At 37.1% G+C, this 21,666-nt stretch overlaps 1 protein-coding gene across 1 annotated transcript in view; it reads left to right on the top strand.

Moving 5' to 3' along the window:
* The window catches only part of RAB10 (RAB10, member RAS oncogene family), a 69,203-nt gene that overhangs the window by 41,165 nt on the left and 6,372 nt on the right, over window positions 1-21,666 (top strand). Inside the window, exons 2-3 of the mRNA XM_019712713.2 lie at window positions 4,510-4,570; window positions 18,068-18,206. Coding sequence (XP_019568272.1) covers window positions 4,510-4,570; window positions 18,068-18,206 — 200 coding nt within the window. The remainder of the gene's footprint in view (window positions 1-4,509; window positions 4,571-18,067; window positions 18,207-21,666) is intronic.

A 21,666-nucleotide genomic window follows, 5' to 3' on the forward strand; every position in this document is an offset into this window, starting at 1 on the left:
CTTCTCTTGGCAGCTGAGCTATTGATTTTACTCTAATCTGTAAATTTTATTAAAAACTTTTTTACTCTATCTTAAGTGTAAGTTTTTCCATACTTAGGTGTGTGCGTGTTTTGGGGGTGTGGAAAGTACATGCTGGAGTGACACAGATATTTACTTGGAAAAAGTACACGGCTGTAAAAGTTGTGCTTGAATGTGACTACTGGGGGGTGGCTGGAGGGAATGAGACGGCAGGGGTGACTTGCGGCTAGAAATACGATCACTTGAAGCGCTTCAGTAGTGGAGGGAACATATTTGTAAGCGTATATTCTCTATTAACCTACTTTTTATTCTATTAATGTAATAGGTACAGAATTTTAGAAGTCAGAAAGTACTTCAAGGCTTACGACAGCAGCAGCGGCAGCAACAAATCCTTGCCCCATGCCCACCTAGGTTACCTTTCCCAAACATTGTTTTTGGCCCTTTCTTCTGTTGTTCAACCCCCACAGTCTCATGTCATAATGCTTTTAACTATAAAAACAAAACAGAACAGTTTTAGAACTTCTCTGGTTGTTATGGAAGATGAAAATTGACTACTTTTATACTACCAGGCATTCCTGGTGCTTCTCCCTTCACCTTCTCAAATTGTTACAATACATGTTTTTGTTAACTGCTAGAGCAGGTAGTGTACTGCAATTGTATTTCCTTTCTTGGACCACTTTTTGTTTTTACTGTAGTTTATACTTTCTTCACTGTTACATTTGCTTAGATTTCAAGGCACTCCGTATTTTAACCCAAACTCTACAACAGAATTGCGAAACCCTCTGAATTCTGCTTTTCATACAAATTCCATTAGTACCATTTCTTTTCCTCTGCCTCTTTGGAGGCATACCTCTTGGAACTTTCTTCTCATTTTATTTGTCCTATTTTTTTTGTTTTTAATGGGGAATATTGGGGAACAGTGTGTTTCTCCAGGGCCCACCAGCTCCAAGTCGTTGTCCTTCAATCTAGGTATAGAGGGCGCAGCTCAGCTCCAAGTCCAGTCGCTGTTTTCAATCTTTAGTTGCAGGGGGCGCAGCCCACCATCCCATGTGGGAATTGAACCAGCAACCTTGGTGTTGAAAGCTTGCTCTGACCAACTGAGCCATCCAGCCGCCCCTCCAGCCTCACCGGCAGCTCGTTGTCTTCAATCTAGTTGTGGAGGGTGTAGCTCAATGGCTCGTGTGGAAATCGAACAGGCAACCCTGTTCAGAGCTCGCGCTCTAAGCAACTGAGCCATCCGGCCGCCCCTGTCCTATTCTTTTCTCTCCTTATTCTCTTCTGAACTGAATGCCCTATAGGCCAATTTGAAATGCCCATTACCTCCCTCTTCTGGATTTCCATTCTTCCTGTTCTTGGTAAAGCAATCTCTCCTAGTAGCTGTCTTATAAAAGATGCATGGGAGATAAATATTTTTGAGATCTTTCATGTCTGGAAATGCCTTTATTTTACTTGTTTGATTTTGCTTGGATATAGGTTGAAAAGACTTTTTAAGCACATTATGTTTTTGCATTCGGGATTCTAGTATTGATATTGAGAAGTTCAGAGTTGTCATTTGTAATTGTTTAATAAGGCCTAGTTTGTTTCTCTGCAAGCTTTTATTATACTATCTTCATTCCTGGTTCCTGAAATTTCATAATGATATTACTTAGTACAGATCGTATTTTATTCATTATGCTAGGCATTTGGTGGTGGGTCTTTTAGTCTAAAACAGAGTCCTTTGGCTCTGTTAAGTTATCTTGCATAATTATTAAATTATTATTTTCTATATCATTTTCTCTGTTCCTCCTTGAACTTCTGTTAGTTAGATGTCAGACCTTCTGGTTTTATCTTCACACTTGTCATATCTTTTTGTTGTTTTTTCCTGGGAGATCTCTATTTTATATCCTTTCTGTTGAATATATTATTTCCAGGAGTTTTCTGGTTCAGGTTCATTTTCCTTCTTTCCTCTCCCCCCTTTTTTCCCCATCCTATTCTGAGAACAGAAAGGGAACTACCTTTCTTCCTTCCTGCATTGCCTCTGTTTCCTTTTTGGTTTGTTTTTGGTTACCTATTTTGGTATCTCATTGGAACCTTTGACCTTCATGTTTTGGCCTGAGGCTTTAATAAGCCGATTGGAAGCTAAGTGGACAAGTGTGGAGCTTGTCGAGTAATGAGTTTCACCCTGAGGGTGAAGTATGTATGTCTTTTCTCAGGTACCCTTTTACTTTGTCTAGAAAACATCATTATCTGTTTATTCAAGTATTTTTTGAATGCTTGCTTATATGTCAGTCATAGCTAGCTCTAGGTGCTGGGAATTTAACTGGATTAAACAGATGAAAATCCCTCCCCTTGTGGATCTTCTATTTTGCAAAGGGAGACAGATAATAAACAATAGAAATAAGTAAATATATACAGTATATTTGAAGAATATTAAAGATAAAAAATAAGGAAGAAGGATAAGGGATTATTAATAGACAGTGGGCATGTAATGGGGGGGCATGTGGAAAGGCAGCTTAGGATAGGGGAGCTAAGGGAGGGAGCCATGATGGAGGGAGAAGAGCATTCCAGGTTGGGAGAACAGAATATGCAAAGGCTTTACGGCGGGAATCTGCCTGTTCTGTATGTGGAACCACAAGAAAGCCAGTATAGCTGGGTAGGTCAGAGTAAGATGATGCCTCAAATGAAGTCAGGGTGAAAGTGGGGGAGGGCTTTGTGGACTATTTGAAGGACGTTTGTTAGTCTTTGTGAAAGATGATACTGTGAGATGGTCAGTAAGCAGTTGGGTATCTAAGTTTGGAGTTCAGGGGAGAGGTCTGGGCTGTGATACAAATTTGAGAGTTATCAGTGGGTATGTGGAACTTAAAATGAAAAAGCCATGAAATTTGGGGAAATCACCAAGGGAATGAGTGCAGATAGCAAGGAGAAATTCACTTCAATTTTTAGAAAAGGTCAGAGAAGTGAGGAGAAGCCAGTAATGAAGATTTGAAGAGTGTCCAAGGAGATAGAAACACCAGGAGAGTTTTTGTGCAGAAAAGAATGAAGAACTGCCTCAATTAACTGCTAATTAGTTTGAGGACAGATAACAGGAGACGGAGAGGGAAACTCAAGGAGTCTTAAGATGACGTTTGTATCTTGAACAATTAGGTAGGTGGCTTTAAAACAGCCTAAATTCTTAGTTTTCCATTTATACCTAGTTTCCATCCCAAAGATTTTAGAGCTTTCAGACCATGTCCTAATTTCACCTTCAGAAAAGATTTCTGAAATAGCATTTGTTGTCAGGTTTGTCATTAAGATTCTAATTAACAAATTGTATGCTTAACTGGAATAGTTAGTCTTGTTCAGATTTGGCCTTTGATCACCAGGCCATCTTAGGGTGATTTTCCTCAGTAATTCCTAGAAAAACAAAAATACAGACTGTTTACATAAGAAACATCCAAATATATAAAGATTTTTTGTAAGAATTTGATCCAAAATTATAACAAAGCAAGATCTCAAATGTCTGGAAGAATAACAATTTTGTAGTTTCTTTTATGCATTTGAGATTAAGGAGGGAATTTAAGGAAGATTACATAAAGGTGAGAGAAAGCAAGGTGGGGATTGGATTACAGGATAGTTAAGAATATGTGCTCTCTTGAGGATGGTCACGCTTTATTTAGAAGGAGGATCTGAAAAGCATTTCAGAGGTGTGTTAACCTAGCTGGACAGGGCTTGCTTAAGACAAATATAAACCTTTCACTGAAGAATTATATGCCTCGCCCATGACAACCCACCATGATCTGCCCAGTTAGGAATTTAGGATCCGGCCACCCTGTGAGGTGACTTTCCGTAGAACCCCTTTTTTGTCCACAGTCATAATCTGACGTTTATAAATGCCAGGCAAGTGTAGACATAGGCTGAGGCTGTGAGCGTAATCTGAGGTTTATAATGCCAGGCAACTGACCCCTTTTCCCTTTTGATTGGGTGTGGGAATCATAATGGGGCCAGGCTGAAGATTTGGGTTCAAGAGCAGACAGATTCTGGAGGATCTGCAGTACTTTTGCGTGACGTATTTTGAAGCTCTGTGTTATTAGATACATAAACATTTAGTATTTTTATGCCTTGTTAATTAATTTATCCCTCTGTCATGAAATGACCCTTTTTATCCCTGATAGTTTTCTTTCTCTCTGCAAGCTAGTGAAGGCTCTGTATTTTTTCCTACTAGGCAACATCTTTTTATTCCTTTGCATTAGATGTTTTAACATTTACATTTTTATTTCCTAATTATAAGAACTCATTCTTTCTATATAGCTACTTCTTTTACCATCTTGGATCTTATATTACTCACGTTTAAGATGCATTTGCTCAGAATTGCATACTAAGTGAATATCCAGAGCCAAACATACATAGATTTTCAAAGTGTGTTTTTATTCCAACTAATTTTAGTATAACCAAGTTCAGAGCCATAGGTACAATTTACCTTTTTTTTCAGTTGTAGAAAAAATTTACCTTTTTTCCCTGTTTTTTCTGTTGTAGGAATAGACTTTAAGATCAAAACAGTTGAATTACAAGGAAAGAAGATCAAGCTACAGATATGGTAAGTGATGCTGATTTACTCACTTTATGGCGTAGAGTGCCAGGTCTGAAGGTTTGTCAGTGAAATCCTGACTTGTCACCTGTTTAGATTCTGTGAGACTTCCCTTTCTAAAGCCAGCGATCAGGTGACCTCCTTTCAGTGAAGTAAAGAAATGACTGCCATGGACTTCGGAGTCCATGACATCTGGTCGAGTTTTTTTACTTTTTCCACGTACTGTATGAACTTGGCCAAGTTACATACCCCCTGTAAGGCTCTTCTTATATCTTCCTATGTAAAATGGAGGTAATACCTATCTCAAAAGATTTTTGTAAGGATTTTATGAAATCTCTGTAAAGCCTTTAGCCCAATACTTTGCTCATAACACGCCATATAAAAAGTTAATATAACCCTTTTGGTACTTTGATAGTCTTAAGCTAAGATTTAGTTTCTTTAGCGTGTTTATAACTTTTTATAGGCATTGTTTTTACTAGGTTTTGTAGGGCTTGCCCCATAGAAGTACAATAAAATCCTTTAAATTTGTATTCAGGTATGAATCATAGACTTTAAAATTATAATAGCAGTATTTTTCAGTCAATATTAAGTGTTTTATATATATGTTTTAACTCATTAAATATTCATAATGACCCTGTGAGATATGTTACTCTCTTTTTTCAGCCTTATTGAAGTATAACTGACATACCATAAACTGCACATATTTAAAAGTGTACAAATTGGTAAGTTTTCACATATGTATAAACCTGTGAAGCCATCATCACCACAATCAAGATAATAAACATAGCCATCACCACAAACATTTCCTAAAGCTTTTTGTAATCTCTCCTTCCTGCCTGCCCCTGGTCCCCAGGCAACCAGTCCTCTGCTTTCTGTCACTATGGACTAGTTTCCATTTTCTATGGAATCATGTAGTATTCTTTTTCTTCATCTTTTTTTTTTTTTTCCTTTTGCTGAGGAGGGATGTCTGGCTTCTTTTACTCAGCAAAATTATGTTGAAAATGATCAATAATTTTATGTATATCAATAAGTTCATTGTGTTTTACTGCTAAGTACTTCATTGTTGATATTTCACAACTTGTTTATTCACCATAAAGCTGCTACAAATCTTTGTATAAGTACATGCTCTCTTTTCTCTTGGATTATTCCTATTTTTACGTATAATGAAATGGAGGCATTTTGAAATACAATAGTTTAACCAAGGTCTTACAGCTGTAAATGGCAGAGCTGAGATGCATCCCCTGCTCAGAATGTAGGGTTGAGTGTAGTTCTTAATTGCTATACTGCTTCCTAAAAATAGTGCTGTTTGTCAGTTGGTTTTGCTGCTCGTTCCAGCTGCTATCAGTTTTCTTTCTCGATTGGCAGTCAACAGTTGTGTTAAATTTGAATTCATGTTATCGTAGGTTTTACTGTAATAGGACCTATCATAGAATGGTTTTGAGGATGAGTGGTACATGTACAGCACTTGGAGCAGTGTCTGATGCATAATTAATGTTCAATAAATCATAGCTGTTATTATTTCGGGATCTACCATTATGAGGTTAGAACCCTAAGAATAAGAACATTTTATTTTATGATATGAGCAGAGGAGGAAGTTAGTGAAGGAGATCGCAAAGCCGTAGTTAGAGAGTTAGAAGGAGAATTAGGAGAGAACAGTGTCTCAGAATTCAAAAGACAGTTTCATAATGCCCTTTAAAAGAAGCTAATGATTAGAAGAAGTAGGATTTATTTAACCAGAACGTCTTCATTACCTGACCATGTAATTAGAAGTATAATCTTTATGACATCTTTAAAATGTAATACAAATTTATACAAAATTTAGACATTTTAAAGCATTTCCTAAATGTGATGATTCTCTTGGACGCACAATCTACTGCTTGATGATTATTGATTTTTCCTTACTTTAACTGAGCAAACGAACTGTCTCATATTGTTTCATTATAATTAAAACTGATCTCAAGGGAAGAAAGGATGTCAGTTAATTCTGAATTTCAACCAGCTCCTCCCCCCCTTTTATTTGTTTTTATTTTTAGCCCTTTGCCTTATCCCAACCTTGACTGGCTCTACATAATGGTTCATAATGGTTGTGTTCTAAGCCCCTCCCAAGCTCTGCCACACTGATTGGCTCTTTTCTCAACTGCATCCCCTTGTGCACACTTTAAGCCAATAATTTTCACTTTTTTGACAGAGGTAAATTTTACATTGTGGCTCTGTGACTCAGTATATATGTATATGTGAGTATGTGTATGTAACAGAAACAAACGTGCCCAAAACAATACTTTCCCAAATACATCTTTATTTATATAATACATAGAACCTTTGCCCTACTCAGTTTGTCTTATTCCTCCTTCTGCATTGTCTTCCATAAACTTTTTCTTGTTTCTTGACCTTGTGGCTTTAAACATTTTCCCTCCTCTTATCGTTGTAGTCTCTGTAGCTTTTAGAAGTAAGCAGTAACAACTAACATTTGTTTTTTAAAAGAGAGCCTTCCTGAGAAGACGCTCTTCTGGGACAGTAAGTTCTCTGGTGTGACCTTCAAGATTAATCTAGAAAAGATTTCTATTATACCCAACTAAAGTATAGCACAGAAATGGTAACATTTCTATTTAGAGTTGTTTAACTTGTAGACATTTTAATAGAACTTTTCTCGGGTAAAACACTTCAGAAGGAAAATTTGATTTAGTCTAGGTTTTCTTGTATACAGTTGACTTGGTTTAATTTGAAATAGCCATTTTTCTACAAGGATTAGAAATGAGTGGTTAGTTAAAATTTGTGATTAGTAGTTTTATGCCAACTGATTTTGTTTCTTGCCTTGAGTTGACATGTTAACATTCCAGGGACAGATATAGCTCCAGGTTAAGAGATCTGGAGAATACTGCGGTAATTCAAGAAGGTTTTTAGCATGAAAAACCCATTACTCATAACTTAACGATACACTGAAATTCTAAACTGTCCTCAATTTAAATGCTTTGCTTCCATTTACTGCTAAAAAGCACAGTGATTTTTATCTCTGGTTTAAATGAATATATTCAGATTCTTGTTTCAGCATAAAAATTTCCTGTTCTGTGATGAATTTTAGTTTTGGAAACTTTCTTCAGTCAGTGCTTTGTCTTATTTTTCTTTACTTGAATGATCTTCTCTTCTGGCTTTCTTTCCAGGAGTCTTTTAGTCCATCCGTTGCATAAGGGTGGAGACGGGTCTCACTCTGGCCAAGGCACATGTGTGTAGGCCTAAAATTAGCTTCTTTGGCTGATAGAGAAGTGTCTGTGGCTTTTTAAATCCCAGATCTTTAGAATGTTTCACCATAGTATCTTTTGCTATCTGCATTTTTCATAGAGTAGCAGGTCCTGCCCAGGAAAACAGCCATAGTGTGTTACTTCAAGTCAGTCTTTTGTTTTTGTTTTTAAGGGTGGGTAGGGGTCAGAAATGCTTGCCACTGTCAGCACCATCAGCGCCGATTGGTAGTGTGCCATGGTAGAAGAACTAACTATTTACCTTCTTCTTAAGGTGTCAGGTACGTGGGAGTCATCTTCAATTCTTCCCATTCCCTTAACCCCAACATCCAAGTTAATTTCACAAGCCCAGTTTATCTCCAAAATGTGTCTAGCATCCATATAAATTGGCCATCTCCATTGCTACCCCCACCCCCAGTCAAAGCCACCATTACCTCTTCTTTGAATCATTGCTGTAGGCTCTTAATATCCTAGCAGGTCCTGATTCCCCTTTTGCCGTCTTCCTTTGAAAAGTCTAGGTGCTGGCTGCTGCCCCTTCTGACCTCACTCTCACCAGCTTTGCTACAGCCACTACGGCCATTTTTCCCTCCCTTGAGCATGCCAAGCATGTCCCCATCTTAGGGCCTTTGTATGTCAACTGTTCCTTCTGCTTGGAATGCTTTTCATCAGATCTTTACCTTGCTGCCCTCTCTGTTCAGATCTCAGGTCGGTGTTACTCCTGAGAGAGGCCTTGTGTGACGACCAGCTAAAGCAGCCCAGTCCTCTCCAGTCATTGTCGCATTGATCCTACTTCATCTTTGTCATAGTATTGTTTTAGTACCTAACTTACCGTATTTGTAAAATTATTCATTATTGTCCCCCCTCTAGAATGTAAGCTTTTTGAGGGTGGAGTCAGAGCCATTTGTCTGAATTGTTATTATACAACCACCACGTAGAACAGAGCCTAGCAAATATAGATGCTCTATAAATATTTGTTGACTGAATGACTTGGGTTAATTTCTGTTCATACTCCACCTCTCACTCACCTTAAGCATCACCTCTAAGGAGAGGACCTCCCTGATGGTTCTGTCTAGATTACTTCCTTCCCTTTGCCCCATTCTTTATCACGCCACCCTGTTTACCTTGTTAGCATTTATCACAACTTGGGATAATATATTTATATACTTGCTTATTCCTGTCCCCACAGGACTGTAAGCACAGCAGGACAGGTGTCAGGCTTTTGACTTCTGACTTTTTTTTTTTTTTTTTTTTTGGGTGAAGATAAAGTATAATTTAAACTGATGGTATTTTGGGTTTAGAGAAATTATATGTCTATCTATGAGGAAATCCAGATCTTGTTAAAATAAAACTCAAGTGTGAGAAATTTGACATCCTAATTTATAAAGTAAGGAATGACTTCATTACGTTACCAGAAACACAAAGTTAGGAAATGTGGGGTCTCTGACTTACGTCGCAGAGCAGATTGATGTTGTGTCTGTGCTGTCAGTGCCTAGACTAAAAATAGCCATTGTAATAGCAGCTAGAGTACACAGCTTCCCTGACCCTGAGTGGGGGACGAACAATTAAGGAAATAAGCTATTTTAGTTCCTAGGAACATAGCACTCCTTCTGTAATATGTCAAAGGGAAAAAATAGGACTTCAGAACGTTCTCTTAGCTCTGTATCTATCATTTTATGTAAGGCAAATTCTAGTGTCATTGGTTTATAACTTCAGAAACCTGATTATTACACATAGGATTAAAAGGAAAAATATTTTGAGAGGAAAATCGAGTGAATAGTTTTATAAACAGGCTTTCAAAACCTGTATTGTGGTGCCATAAAAAGATATTGTGAACATATGCAATGTTTAATTGTTCTTCAGGTATTTAACATCTGTTTTGCTTATTGGAATCAATCTGCTGTCCTGGGTGTATGTGTGTGAATGCAAACCTAAAAATAATTTGACCCATGAGTAAGCAGCTGTGGCTATTTTTAGCCCTGGGCAAAGGGTCGCCAGTTAGCCCAGAACTAGTGAGCCAAGGGCTCTGTTCTAGTTTGAAGTAAATAGTTGATTGCCTTAAACTTGGTGGGAGCTGGTATAATGAGGACCTGGGCGGGACCCAGGAGGAGAATAATTTGAGATTCAGGAGTGGAGGAGCCAGATCATTTTGTGGGGTGGATACTGTCCTGTTGAAAAGTGTAAATGTATGAAATGTATAAATGAAAATGGGATATGGAAAGCTTAAAAACAGAAAAAACTTAGCAAGGAGAGCATATAAAAAGAGGGAAGATATTTGCATACAAGGGATTTTGGAAGATGGAGGGGACAAAAATCAAAGAACAGATGAAAGCGGTATGCGATGGATCAAAATAGAAACTTACTTTGAACCTAAATAGTGATTACTTTTCTTTTGGGATGGGGGGGACATTAATATTTCAGTATCTTCTTTATTGGTATTTTGTAACTAACCAGCATTATAACATAAACCTCTCTAGGTATTGTTGATTTAGATTTAGCTAAGTAGTTGCTCTTGCAGTGTGTTCTTTCTTGGTGGAGAACTTATTCATAGATTTGACACTGAAGTGTGTATGAGGTGTGATCACAAAACACGGTGAATGCTGCTGCCGAGTACCATCCAGCGGAAAGGCAGGGATCTTCAATACGGGAAGCGATGCCTGGAACCTTAGTAACAGTGTGTGACAAGTTTTGACTTGTTCGGTGCAGTCAGTTGGGTGTGAGCTACGGTTGAGAGGTGTGTTTTAAAGTGTGTCATAAATCATCTTCCATTATGACAATGCTCCGTGTCACATATCGCTTCTGGTATACATGGCAATTTCTGTCAAAAACATTCCAGTGTGTCCTCATCCACCTTAGTCACCAGATCTGACACTGTGTGACTTCTGCCTCTTCCCCAAAGTGAAAATGACCATGAAAGGAAAACATTTTGAATCGATTCAGGGCATCGAGGTAACCACGGCAGCGCAATTAAAGACACTCACGAAAAAGGACTTCCAGAACTGCTTCAGAAAATGGCAAGAACGATGGGATAAGTGTGTTAGAAGCAAGGGGGAATATTTGAGGAGGATTGATAGCAATATATCTTTATGTCTTTTACTGCAATAATTTTTTAGTTTTAAACATTCACTGTATTTTTTTTATCACACCTCATGTAACTTGCTAATTGTGTAAGGCAGGGGTGTCCCAACTGCGGCCCGCGGGCCAAGTGCGGCCTGCAGTCCATTTTTAATTGGCCCGCAGCAAATTCCAAAAATATATTTAGCTTACTTAAATAAACCAGGTGAGGCAATACGTACTTCACCTTGAGTGAGTGGCCCGGCTGTTTGTGTATTTTACCACATATGGCCCTTGGTGAAAACCGTTAAAAAAAGTTTGGACGCCCCTGGTGTAAGGTGAATGAATGGAGAAGAAGGAAGCATATAAATCACTAGTTAGTGTTGGGGGTGGTATTCATAATGGAGTGCAGTGTTAGATCTTCTCCCTAAATTGTTCCTTATGACAAAAATTGAAATAAAAGTTTTCTCTCTCTCCCAGCCCGTAGCACTTTAGCATCTAGGTCCTCCTGTACATGCCTTATCTTGGATAAGTACATTTCCAGCCTGGTTTTTAGGTAGGAAATGTCATCCCCTCTCTGAGAGGATAGAATTATTAGTGAATTTATACTTATTACCAGTTCAGAAAAGAACTCAACTGATTCTGCTGTGATGAGACAAATTTTTAATTGTATTTTTCATGAAAACATTTATAATTATACCTGATTTAAGGCACTTTGTAACTAAATAGGTTTGGAATTGAGAAAAATGGTAGATGTAAATATACTATCTCTAAAAGACAGTTCATTTACTGTGCTTAATTTGTAAAATTTGCCTATATAGTAAATTCTTGGCGGCCAATGCAATGAAAGGGGCAGGGAGGGAGGATTACCCACAATAAATTATATTATTCTTTATAGAAATACTGTAAGGAAAGGGGGAAAATAGATTATAACACATATAGATACGTTTTCACAAAACTATTTTGTGTGATAATTCTTAATGAGTTGACATGTTAAAGGTAATGAAGATAAAGACTGTGGTCTAAGAATGTAAATAAACAAATACAAATTGTGTGTGTGTGTCTGTGTGTGTGTGTTTAGCCTCCTACTGGTTTAACTGATTTAAGGATACAACCTAGAAGACTTGATAGCATGTCTTAGATGGTTTTCCTTAAATGGCGTTTCTTTTGGCAGTTTTTTGGGTAGATATTGCATTATCTCCAGACTCTGCTTCTGCACACTCACCTATTTTCAACACAGTAAACAGAATGATTCTTTTTAAACCCAGTTTGTGTCTTTTTGCAAATGCTCCAATAGACCTATCTCAGGAAAAGCTGAAGTCCTTGCAGAGGCCTGTAAGATCCTGCAGTCTTCGTTCACTCCCATCCCCCACCTTTGATCTCATACTAGTCTACCTCCACTTACTCCCTTCCAGCCACATTGACCTCCTTACTATTCCTCAGCCACACCTCAGGCCCTTTGCACTTGTTGCCCCCAGATATGTATACGGTTCACTTCCTTATTCCCTGTGTCTTCTCACTGAGGCCTTCCCTTGCCACCCCATTTAAAATTTCACTTGCATCACCCCCAACATCAGCCCCCAGTCTACTTTTTGTCTACTTGGCATTTTTCACTTTCTAAAGATGGGTAATTCCACAAGATGTATAATTCCAGCGAGTCAGTTGATTCCCCCCAATAGAATGTAAACTCCATTAATGGAGGAATTTTTGTTCTGTTTATCGTCTTTGCTCCAGTGCCTAGAATAGTGTCTGACATAGAGTATTTGCACAATAAATATGTGTAGAGTGAATAAATGGGATTTTTCGTTATTTTAAGAGCAGGTGATTATACCTTGAGATGAGATAAGCAAGTGAAAGTGGTGAGTCTCTAAAAGGTTGAAAAGTCCAGTTAGGTCTTTAACTTGGCTAAATTAAAAACCATTTTATTTTAGCTTTATAAAAAAATAGGCTGCAGGCAAAACCAGGGTTTTCCTGTGAAGCAGCTTTGAGTACAGCTTAAGCACAGACATTAACTTGAGAGAGCTCTGAACATTATAACACATCTGCAGAGATGGTTTTAACTTAGAATATCTTGAGAACACAAATTTTTAGTCACATAATAACTATATCTTTGCATATTTTTATAGTACAGATTGCTTTGGGGTTATCTATAACAAAGAAATTATAGAATTTTACTTTAGTTATCTCTCCTGATTGTGAATGGCATAAAAAACAACAACAAAAAAAAACGATCTAGGGAGGTTAAATATCTTCAAGGTCACCCAGCTGAAAGAATGGGAACCTGAGGATCAACCTGGATCTGATTCCAAACCTGTGTTCTGTGTGTTCTTATATAATGCCCAGCACACAGCAGACTCTCAGTATGTGTTTGAATTGATGGATAAATGGCAGATGTGTGAACATCTTAATTGCATCCCAAGATTGAATGTAAGGCATATCGATATATTGGTAGTTCTGTTATATTCCTAGCTCCTCATATTTTAGGCACATAAGAATCACTTTAAAAATATGTGTGTTTTTAAGGTTCACATAACTGAATTGGAGTGCCTTGATTTTAAAGTTTAGTAACGAACCTGCAAGGTAAGATTCTGAAATACTGACTCATTAGCAAACCTTTGAGTGCTTATTTACCATGTAGATACTGAGGGTGCTGCAGTGATGAAGACAGACAAATCTTTGCTGGAACTTTTAGAGGGCGTGGGAACAAACAGTAAAGAAATCTGTAATACGCGTTACGCAGAGAAGTAAAGGAAGGAGATGGAATGGAGAGCTACCTGATGACTGTTTAAATTGGGTGGTCAGAGAGGGCTTCACTGACAATGATGGTTAAAATGGGAAGATGAGAAGGGCAGCCAATCATGTGCCGGCTGTGTGAACAGCTAGTGCAGCAGCTCTCACGTGGGAACAGCTTGTGAATTTGAGAACATGAAGAACATTTACTGGCGCTAATCAGGGAAAGGAGTTCCTCAAAATGTGGGGGGCTGGAGAAAAGTCAAATCCTGGAACCAAACGCTTTGTAAGCCTCAGGGTAGAGATACTGGAATTGGTTCTGGTTATAATGAATTGCCATTAGACATTTTGTTTTTTTAAGCCTAGTCATGTTTTTCATTTATTTGTTTTTGTAATGGCTTTATTGAAACATAATTCACATACCATGTAATTGACCCATTTAAAGTGCCCAAAACAATAAAGTATACAGTTAAATAGTTTTTTAGTATATTTATGAGGTATATTCACCACAAACATAATTTTAGAACATTTTTGTATTCCCCAAACGAAATGCCATATTCTTTTAATTTTCATTTATTTATTTTTTAATTTTCAATTGCATTTGGCATTCAATATTATATTAGTTTCAGGTGGACAGCATAGTGATTAGACATTTATGTAACTTAATGAAGTGATCCCCCTGATCTGCATATTCTTTAGCAGCCAACCCCCATCTCGCCCAAACCTCTTAGTCAGGGTGACCACACATCTACTTTCTGTCCCTAGGTTTTCCTATTCTGGACATTTCATATAAATGGAATCATAGATTATAGATTATGTGGTCTTCGTGTCTGGTTTCTTTCACTTGATATTATCAAGGTTCACCCATGTTATAGTGTATATTAGTACTTCATTCCTTTTTATGGCTGAATAATATTCCATTGTATAGCTGTAACACATTTATTTGTCCATTCATCAGTTGGTAGACATTTAGGTTGTTTTTACTTCTGGGCTATTATGAATAATGTTATAACATTCCTGTATTAAGTTTTTATGTGGGCATATGTATTAATTTCTCTTGATTATATACTTAGGAGTGGAATTGCTGGATCATGCACTATCTGTATACTTAACATTTTGGGGAACTGCCAGACTGTTTTCCAAAGTGTCTGCATCATTTTACATTCCCACTGACAGTGTATGAGAGTTCCAATTACTCTACATCCTCACTAACAGGTGTTATTGTTTGCTTCTTTGATTATGGCCAACTTTTTGTGGGTATGAAGTGGTATTTTGTAGTTTCAATTTGCAATTCCCTAATGACTGTTGATATTTAGCATCTACTCTTGTGCTTATAAGCCATTTTTGCATCTTCTTGGGAGAAATGTCAGATCCTTTGCCCATTTTTAAATTGGTTCATTTGTCTTTTATTGTAGAGTTGTAAGAGTTCTTTATATATTCTGCATATAATAAGTTCCTTATCAGATATGTGATTTGCAAATATCCCATTTTGTGAGTTTTCTTTTCACTTTCTTGATAGTGTCCATTGAAGTACAACTCTAATTTTGAAGTTCAGCTTATCTATTTTTTCTGTTGTTGCTTGTGCTTTTGATGACCTCTAAGAAACAGTTACCAAATCCAGGATCATGAAGATGTCCCCCTATGTTTTCTTTCAAGAGTTTTATAGTTTTAGCTCTTACATTTAGGTCTTAGATCTGTTTTGAATCAATATTTGTATATGGTATGAAGTAGGGGTCCAACTTTATTCTTTTGCATGGAGATATCCAGTTGTTTCAGCACCATTGTTGAAGGGCCTGCTCTTTCCACCATTGAAGCTATTGGAAACTTTAAGCAGAAAAATGATGTGATCAAACATACATTTAAAGAAGATAGATCACTCAGGCTACTGTGTAGAGAACATCAGCACCTATATCTGAATCTTCGAATGCCAACAAAAGATACTGAGAATGAGCAACCAACGCCATAGAAGTAAGATTAGAAACATGTGGTGTCCAGAAGGTCCTGAGAATAAACTGTTTCAAGAAGAGAAAATGGGGGGCTGGCCCGGTGGCTCAGGCGGTTAGAGCTCCATGCTCCTAACTCCGAAGGCTGCCGGTTCGATTCCCACATGGGCCAGTGGGCTCTCAACCACAAGGTTGCCAGTTCGATTCCTTGAGTCCCGCAAGGGATGGTGTGCAGCGCCCCCTGCAACTAAGATTGAACACAGCACCTTGAGCTGAGCTGCTGCTGAGCTCCCGGATGGCTCAGTTGGTTGGAGCACATCCTCTCAACCACAAGGTTGCCAGTTCGATTCCTCAACTCCCACAAGGGATGGTGGGCAGCACCCCCTGCAACTAAAATTGAACACGGCACCTTGAGCTGAGCTGCCGCTAAGCTCCCGGATGGCTCAGTTGGTTGGAGTGCATCCTCTCAACCACAAGGTTGCTCGTTCGACTCCTGCAAGGGATGGTGGGCTGTGCCCCCTGCAGCTAGAAATGGCACCTGGACCTGGAGCTGAGCAGCGCCCTCCACAACTAAGACTGAAAGGACAACAACTTGACTTGGAAAAAAGTCCTGGAAGTATACTGTTCCCCAGTAAAGTCCTGTTCCCCTTCCCCAATTAAAAAAAAAAAAAAAGAAAATGGTTAACTGTAGAATCCTGCTGAATGATTAAAATACATAAAAAGGAACTAGATATTAGACTGGATAATCAGAATGTTATTGGAAACCTTTTCGGTAATAGCTATCAGATTAGAATTGATTAAGGAATGAATTTGGGGAGAAATGAAGTAGAGATAACTCGTTAAAGAAGTTTGTTGGGAAGCTTTTTTTGTAGTTGTAGACAACGTTGTCCTAAAATTTATATGGAAAAGCTAGAATAGCTAAAAGCATTCAGAAAAATAAATGGGGGTATCAGTCTGTTTAGTTTTAGGTCTTAGCTATGGTGTGGTACTGGGTAGGGTCAAAGACAAAGGTCATTGGAACAGAATAAAAATAAAAATAACTTGAACAGCAGTTTACTCATCTTTGCCAAAGGTGCAAGAGCAGTTCAGTGAAGAAAGGACATTTTCTTAATATTTTTAACAAATGGTGCTAGAGTAAGTGGACATCCGTAAGCAAAAACATAAAACCTCTACTTAAAATTCACACCTTGTACTAAAATTAACTCGAAATATATCAAAGTAAATATAAAATGTAAAACCATAAGACTTTTAGAAGAAAACACAGGAAGAAAATCTTTGAGAACTAAGACTAGGTGAAGAATTCTTAACACGTGACACTAAAACCACAATATAAAAGATTAAAAAAAAAATATCTGTCAGTTGGATTTCAACAAAATTAAAAAAGCTTTTTCTCTTTTACAAAAGACCCTGTCAAGAGAATGAAAAAACTAGTTACAGAGTTGGAGAAACTGTCCATTTCAAAAGGTTTCATACTACATGATTCCATTTATATAACATTCCAGAAATAAGAAAATTATAGAAATGGAAAACATTATTGGCCAGGGTGTAGGGACTATAAGGTGGGGGGTGCGTTATGCATCAGTTTTCTGTCTTGTGATGGTGATTACACAGATCTATACATGCGATAACATTGCAGAGATCTTAACTTTATGCACAGAAGAGTATGTGTGAAAAATGAAATCTAAAGTCTATAGATTGTACCAGTGTTAGTTTTCTGGTTTTGCTTTTGTACTGTGATGTAAGATGTTACTATTGGGAAAAGCTGGGTAAATGATACACAGGACTTCTTTGTACTGTTTTTGTAACTTCCTGTGAGGCTATAATTATTTTGAAATAAAAATTAAAAAGTAAGTTTGCTGGGAAGGAGAACAGAAATGCATTGTGAGAAAAATGTGGGGTTGGGAGTAAGGATAGGGGATACTAAAACATGTCATATATACGTTGATGAGAATGATCCATAGAAGGAAGATATTGGTGATGCAAACGAGAGGAAAATTACAGGAACAAAATATATGTCTTAAATCATTTGCTTGAAGGCATTGAAAAATACTATTTACGTATTTGTGTCTTGTTATTTATAAATGAGATTATCTTTACCAACTTTTTATAAATGATTCTGAAGGTAAATGTGGCTATACTATGGTGTAGCCCTTTAATGTTCAAAAATTGCACATGTTCCTGTATTGCATTATGGAATTGGATTACTAAAATAATGGAATTCCAAGAGGTTTTAACACGCTTTCTGGTGTTCATTTTTAAATAACTGTTAAGAGCTTTATGTGTCACTTTCTACTGTTTTCCCTTCCAGATTTTCATCTAGTATAAGGAGGTCATTAGTTCCCTTTGACTAAAAAGTTTTATATATACACACATGTTTATGAATAACCATAATGGTTTACCATTTAAGAATTAAATGAGTGGTGTTTCTGTTTTGCATCGTGGCATATAGTGGATTTTAATCTCTATCTTACCAAACTATTCTGTTTTGCTTTTTATGTTGAATATAGCAATATCAAAATGCTCAATAGAATTATTGCTGTTTATTTCAGGGATACGGCAGGCCAGGAGCGATTTCACACCATCACAACCTCCTACTACAGAGGAGCAATGGGTATCATGCTAGTATATGACATCACCAATGGTAAAAGTTTTGAAAACATCAGCAAATGGCTTAGAAACATAGATGAGGTAAGATGTAGAAATTGCATAAACCCTTCATAAACACACATTTGTGCTTTGGTTGAGAAGAATAAGTATTTTAATTGATCTTTTAAGGATATAATAATAATTATTATTATTAGGTACTATCATTATTATTGAAGTCATTGTTGAGCATTTCTACTTTTTAAAATTTAATGTGATTTTTTGCCTATCTTTTCCTAAAATTTTTGGATAGGTTTATGTAGGTCCTCATCCCAGGCAATTAGTAAACTACCCAAAAACTCTGTACAGCCATCTTATAAGATAGAAGCTGCCAGTGGTTTACACACCTCTTTAAATGAATTCTTTCTTGGTTAGTTTTTATTGAATGAATGGATTACATTTTCAATAGTAATTTTAAAACTTATTTGAAGTTACAGAAATGTCATATCGCTTCTAGACATTTTGAAAGCTACAGAGTACTGATATGGTAAAAACCTAACCAAGAAAATAAGTGCCTTATCATTGCATGCGAAGATAATCAATTTTTATAAGGTTAAGTTGTATGTAAAAGCATGCCTGTTTGTGTTATAGCATAGGTAGCTTCTTGTTAGAATTATTTTTCATGTCTTATTGCTGCCTTCTAAACTTGGAATTTCATTAAGACTAATTCTTGAAAGCAAGTTTTGACTGAGTACACAAAGACGAAGGCTTAAGCCAGTATTAGACCCAACATAATAATGTCTTCAATGGTAGTAATCCTAGGGGCTCATTAATAACTTTTCCAATACTATAATAAATGTTCAAGAAGAAGTCTGTTAGTATTTAATCAGTTAGCAAGACACAGAGTTTGAAACCAAAAATGGCTCCATTTTGGATTTCCTTAGCCTTTATTTTATATTTTGGCCAAGTAGCGTGTGTAATAAAAGCAGTTTATATAGACTGTGCAGTGTTGCTCCAACAACCAGTTTTCTGATTCTGTGACATCAACAGGATGTCCTGTAATTTAATCCTATTCTGATGCTAACTACCCAGCCTTAGTGTCAGACTCCACCGGTTTAAGGACACCATTTCACAATACTACCCTTTCTTCAAATGCAGTTTTGGGTCCCCCAGACTACTCACACTTCTGTTTGACTTGGCTACAAATTTATTGGGTTCCCATGACCCACTTCAGGTTTAATTGTTTGCTAGAATGACTTACAGAACTCAGGAAAGCACTACACTTACAATTACAGTTTATTATAAAGGATACGGCTCAGGAGTAGCTAAATGGAAGGGTTGCATAGGTAAGGTATGGAGGTTGGGGAAAGCAGAGCTTCCATCTGTGGATATACGACACTCTCAGCACCTTGCTATGTTCACCAATCTGGAAGATCCCCTAACTTCATTGTTTCAGTTTTAATTGAGGTTTCATTACATAGGCATGGTTAATTAAAACATTGGCCTCTAGTGGTTGAACTTAATCTCCAGCCTCCTTCACCTCATGAGAGGGGGCTGTGTGTGTGGGGCGAACGGGGGGCGGGGGAGGCTGAAAGTTCCAATCCTCTAATCACGTTCAGTTCCTCTGGTGACTATCCTGTATTTTGAAGCTCTTAAGGACTCTGCCAGAGTCCTTTATTAACATAAACTGTTAGGAATAATATAAGACACTCCTATCACTAAGGAAATTAAGAGCACTGTCCCAGAATGGGGACAATATGTTTAATTTATGTATTTAATTTATTACATCATAGTTTTAAAATTGCATTTAAATTGTTTATTTAAATATTTAAATACTTATTTAAAATATTTAAATATAATTTAGTCAAATATTTGAATAAAAATATTTAAATTATATTTAATTTATTATATCATAGTTTTATACACTTAACTTGGTAGGCTACGTGGCTTTAAGTTTCCCAGCATGAGTACTAAGATATGTAAAACCCAGCCCTTAAAAAAGGAAATCTGTGTTTCTGACATAAGAGATTGGCTTTGTGTAGCATTGTTGTAAAAAATAAAATTTACAGTAAATGAAGCTGAATTGGTCCAGCAACATTTAAAAGATTATATATCATAATAAAGAGGAATTTACCTGGGAATGCAAAGGTCATTCAACATATGAAACAATGTAATATACCATATTAATAAAAGACAAAAAACATATGATCATGTCAACAGACACAGAGAAAAACACTTGACAAAATCCAACACACGTTCACGATACAAACACTCAGCAAACTAGAAGTAGAAGAGAACTCCCTTAGCCTAATAAAGGGCATCTGTGAAAATCCAACAGCCAACATCGTACTGTCCCTACAATCAAGAACATGATAAGGCTGCCTGCTCTGGCCACTACTGTTCAGCATTGTACTGGAAGGTTCTAGTCAGGGCAGTTAGGCAAAGAAAAAAAGTGTGTGGGGAGGGGCGTGTCACCCAGATTGCAAAGTAAAACTATTTGTTGATGTGATCTTGTATATAGAAAATTCTAAGGAATCCACACGCATACACCAAAAAACAACTTCTTAGAACCAGCAGACAAGTTTTCGGTAAGGTTGCAGTGAACAAGATCAATATACAAAAATCAGTTGTGTTTCTATACACTAGCAATGTATAATATAAAAATGAAATTATATGCATAATTTCATTTACAATAGCAACAAAAAAAGATGAAAAATTTAACCAAAGAAGTGCAAGACTTGTACTAAATATCTAAATAATTGGAAAGATACCCTACATGCACCAATTGGAAGACCTCATATTGTTAAGATGGTAGCACTATCCAAAGTGATCTACGGATTCAGTATAATCCCAGTCAAACTCCCAGCTGCTGCCCACCCTTTTGATGGAAACTGACAAGCCAATCGTAAAAGTCATATGGAAATGCAAGGGTCCACGAATAGCCAAACAGTCTTGAAATGGGAAATGACATTTTAGCTGAGACCTGAAGCGATGAATAGATATCCAAATAAGGTCAGGCCTGGTGGAAAGAGTGAAATGGATTCAAATTTAAGACAAATCAAATCTCATAAATTACTTTTGGTATCTAGAATACATAACTACCTTGGCTGTAGGGATATTCAGGGAAGGGTGCATTCAGCTAAAGATACATGATTTGCAAATATTTTTCTCATTCCATGGGGTTCTCCTGGAACCCATTGACTGACAAAAGTTTTTAATTTTAATGAAGCGTAATTTTGTTGTTGTTGTTGCTTACGCTTTGGGTGTTATATTGAAGAAATCGTTGACAAATCCAATGTCCTAAACTTTTTTCATGTTTTCTTCTAAGAGTTTTACAGTTTTAGGTCTTAGGTTTAGATCTGATTCATTTTGAGTTCATTTTTTTATATGGTGTATGGTAGGGGTCCATTTTTATTTTTTTGTTTGTTGCTATCTGGTATTCCTAACACCATTTGCTGAGAAGACTAACTATCCTTTCCCCCATTGAATGGTCTTGGCACTCTTGTTGAAAATCTTGACTGTATGCGAGGATTTATTTCTGGGCTCTATTCCGTTCATCTGTATG

Source organism: Rhinolophus sinicus, linkage group LG05, assembly GCF_036562045.2.
Source record: "Rhinolophus sinicus isolate RSC01 linkage group LG05, ASM3656204v1, whole genome shotgun sequence".
Lineage (NCBI taxonomy): Eukaryota > Metazoa > Chordata > Mammalia > Chiroptera > Rhinolophidae > Rhinolophus > Rhinolophus sinicus.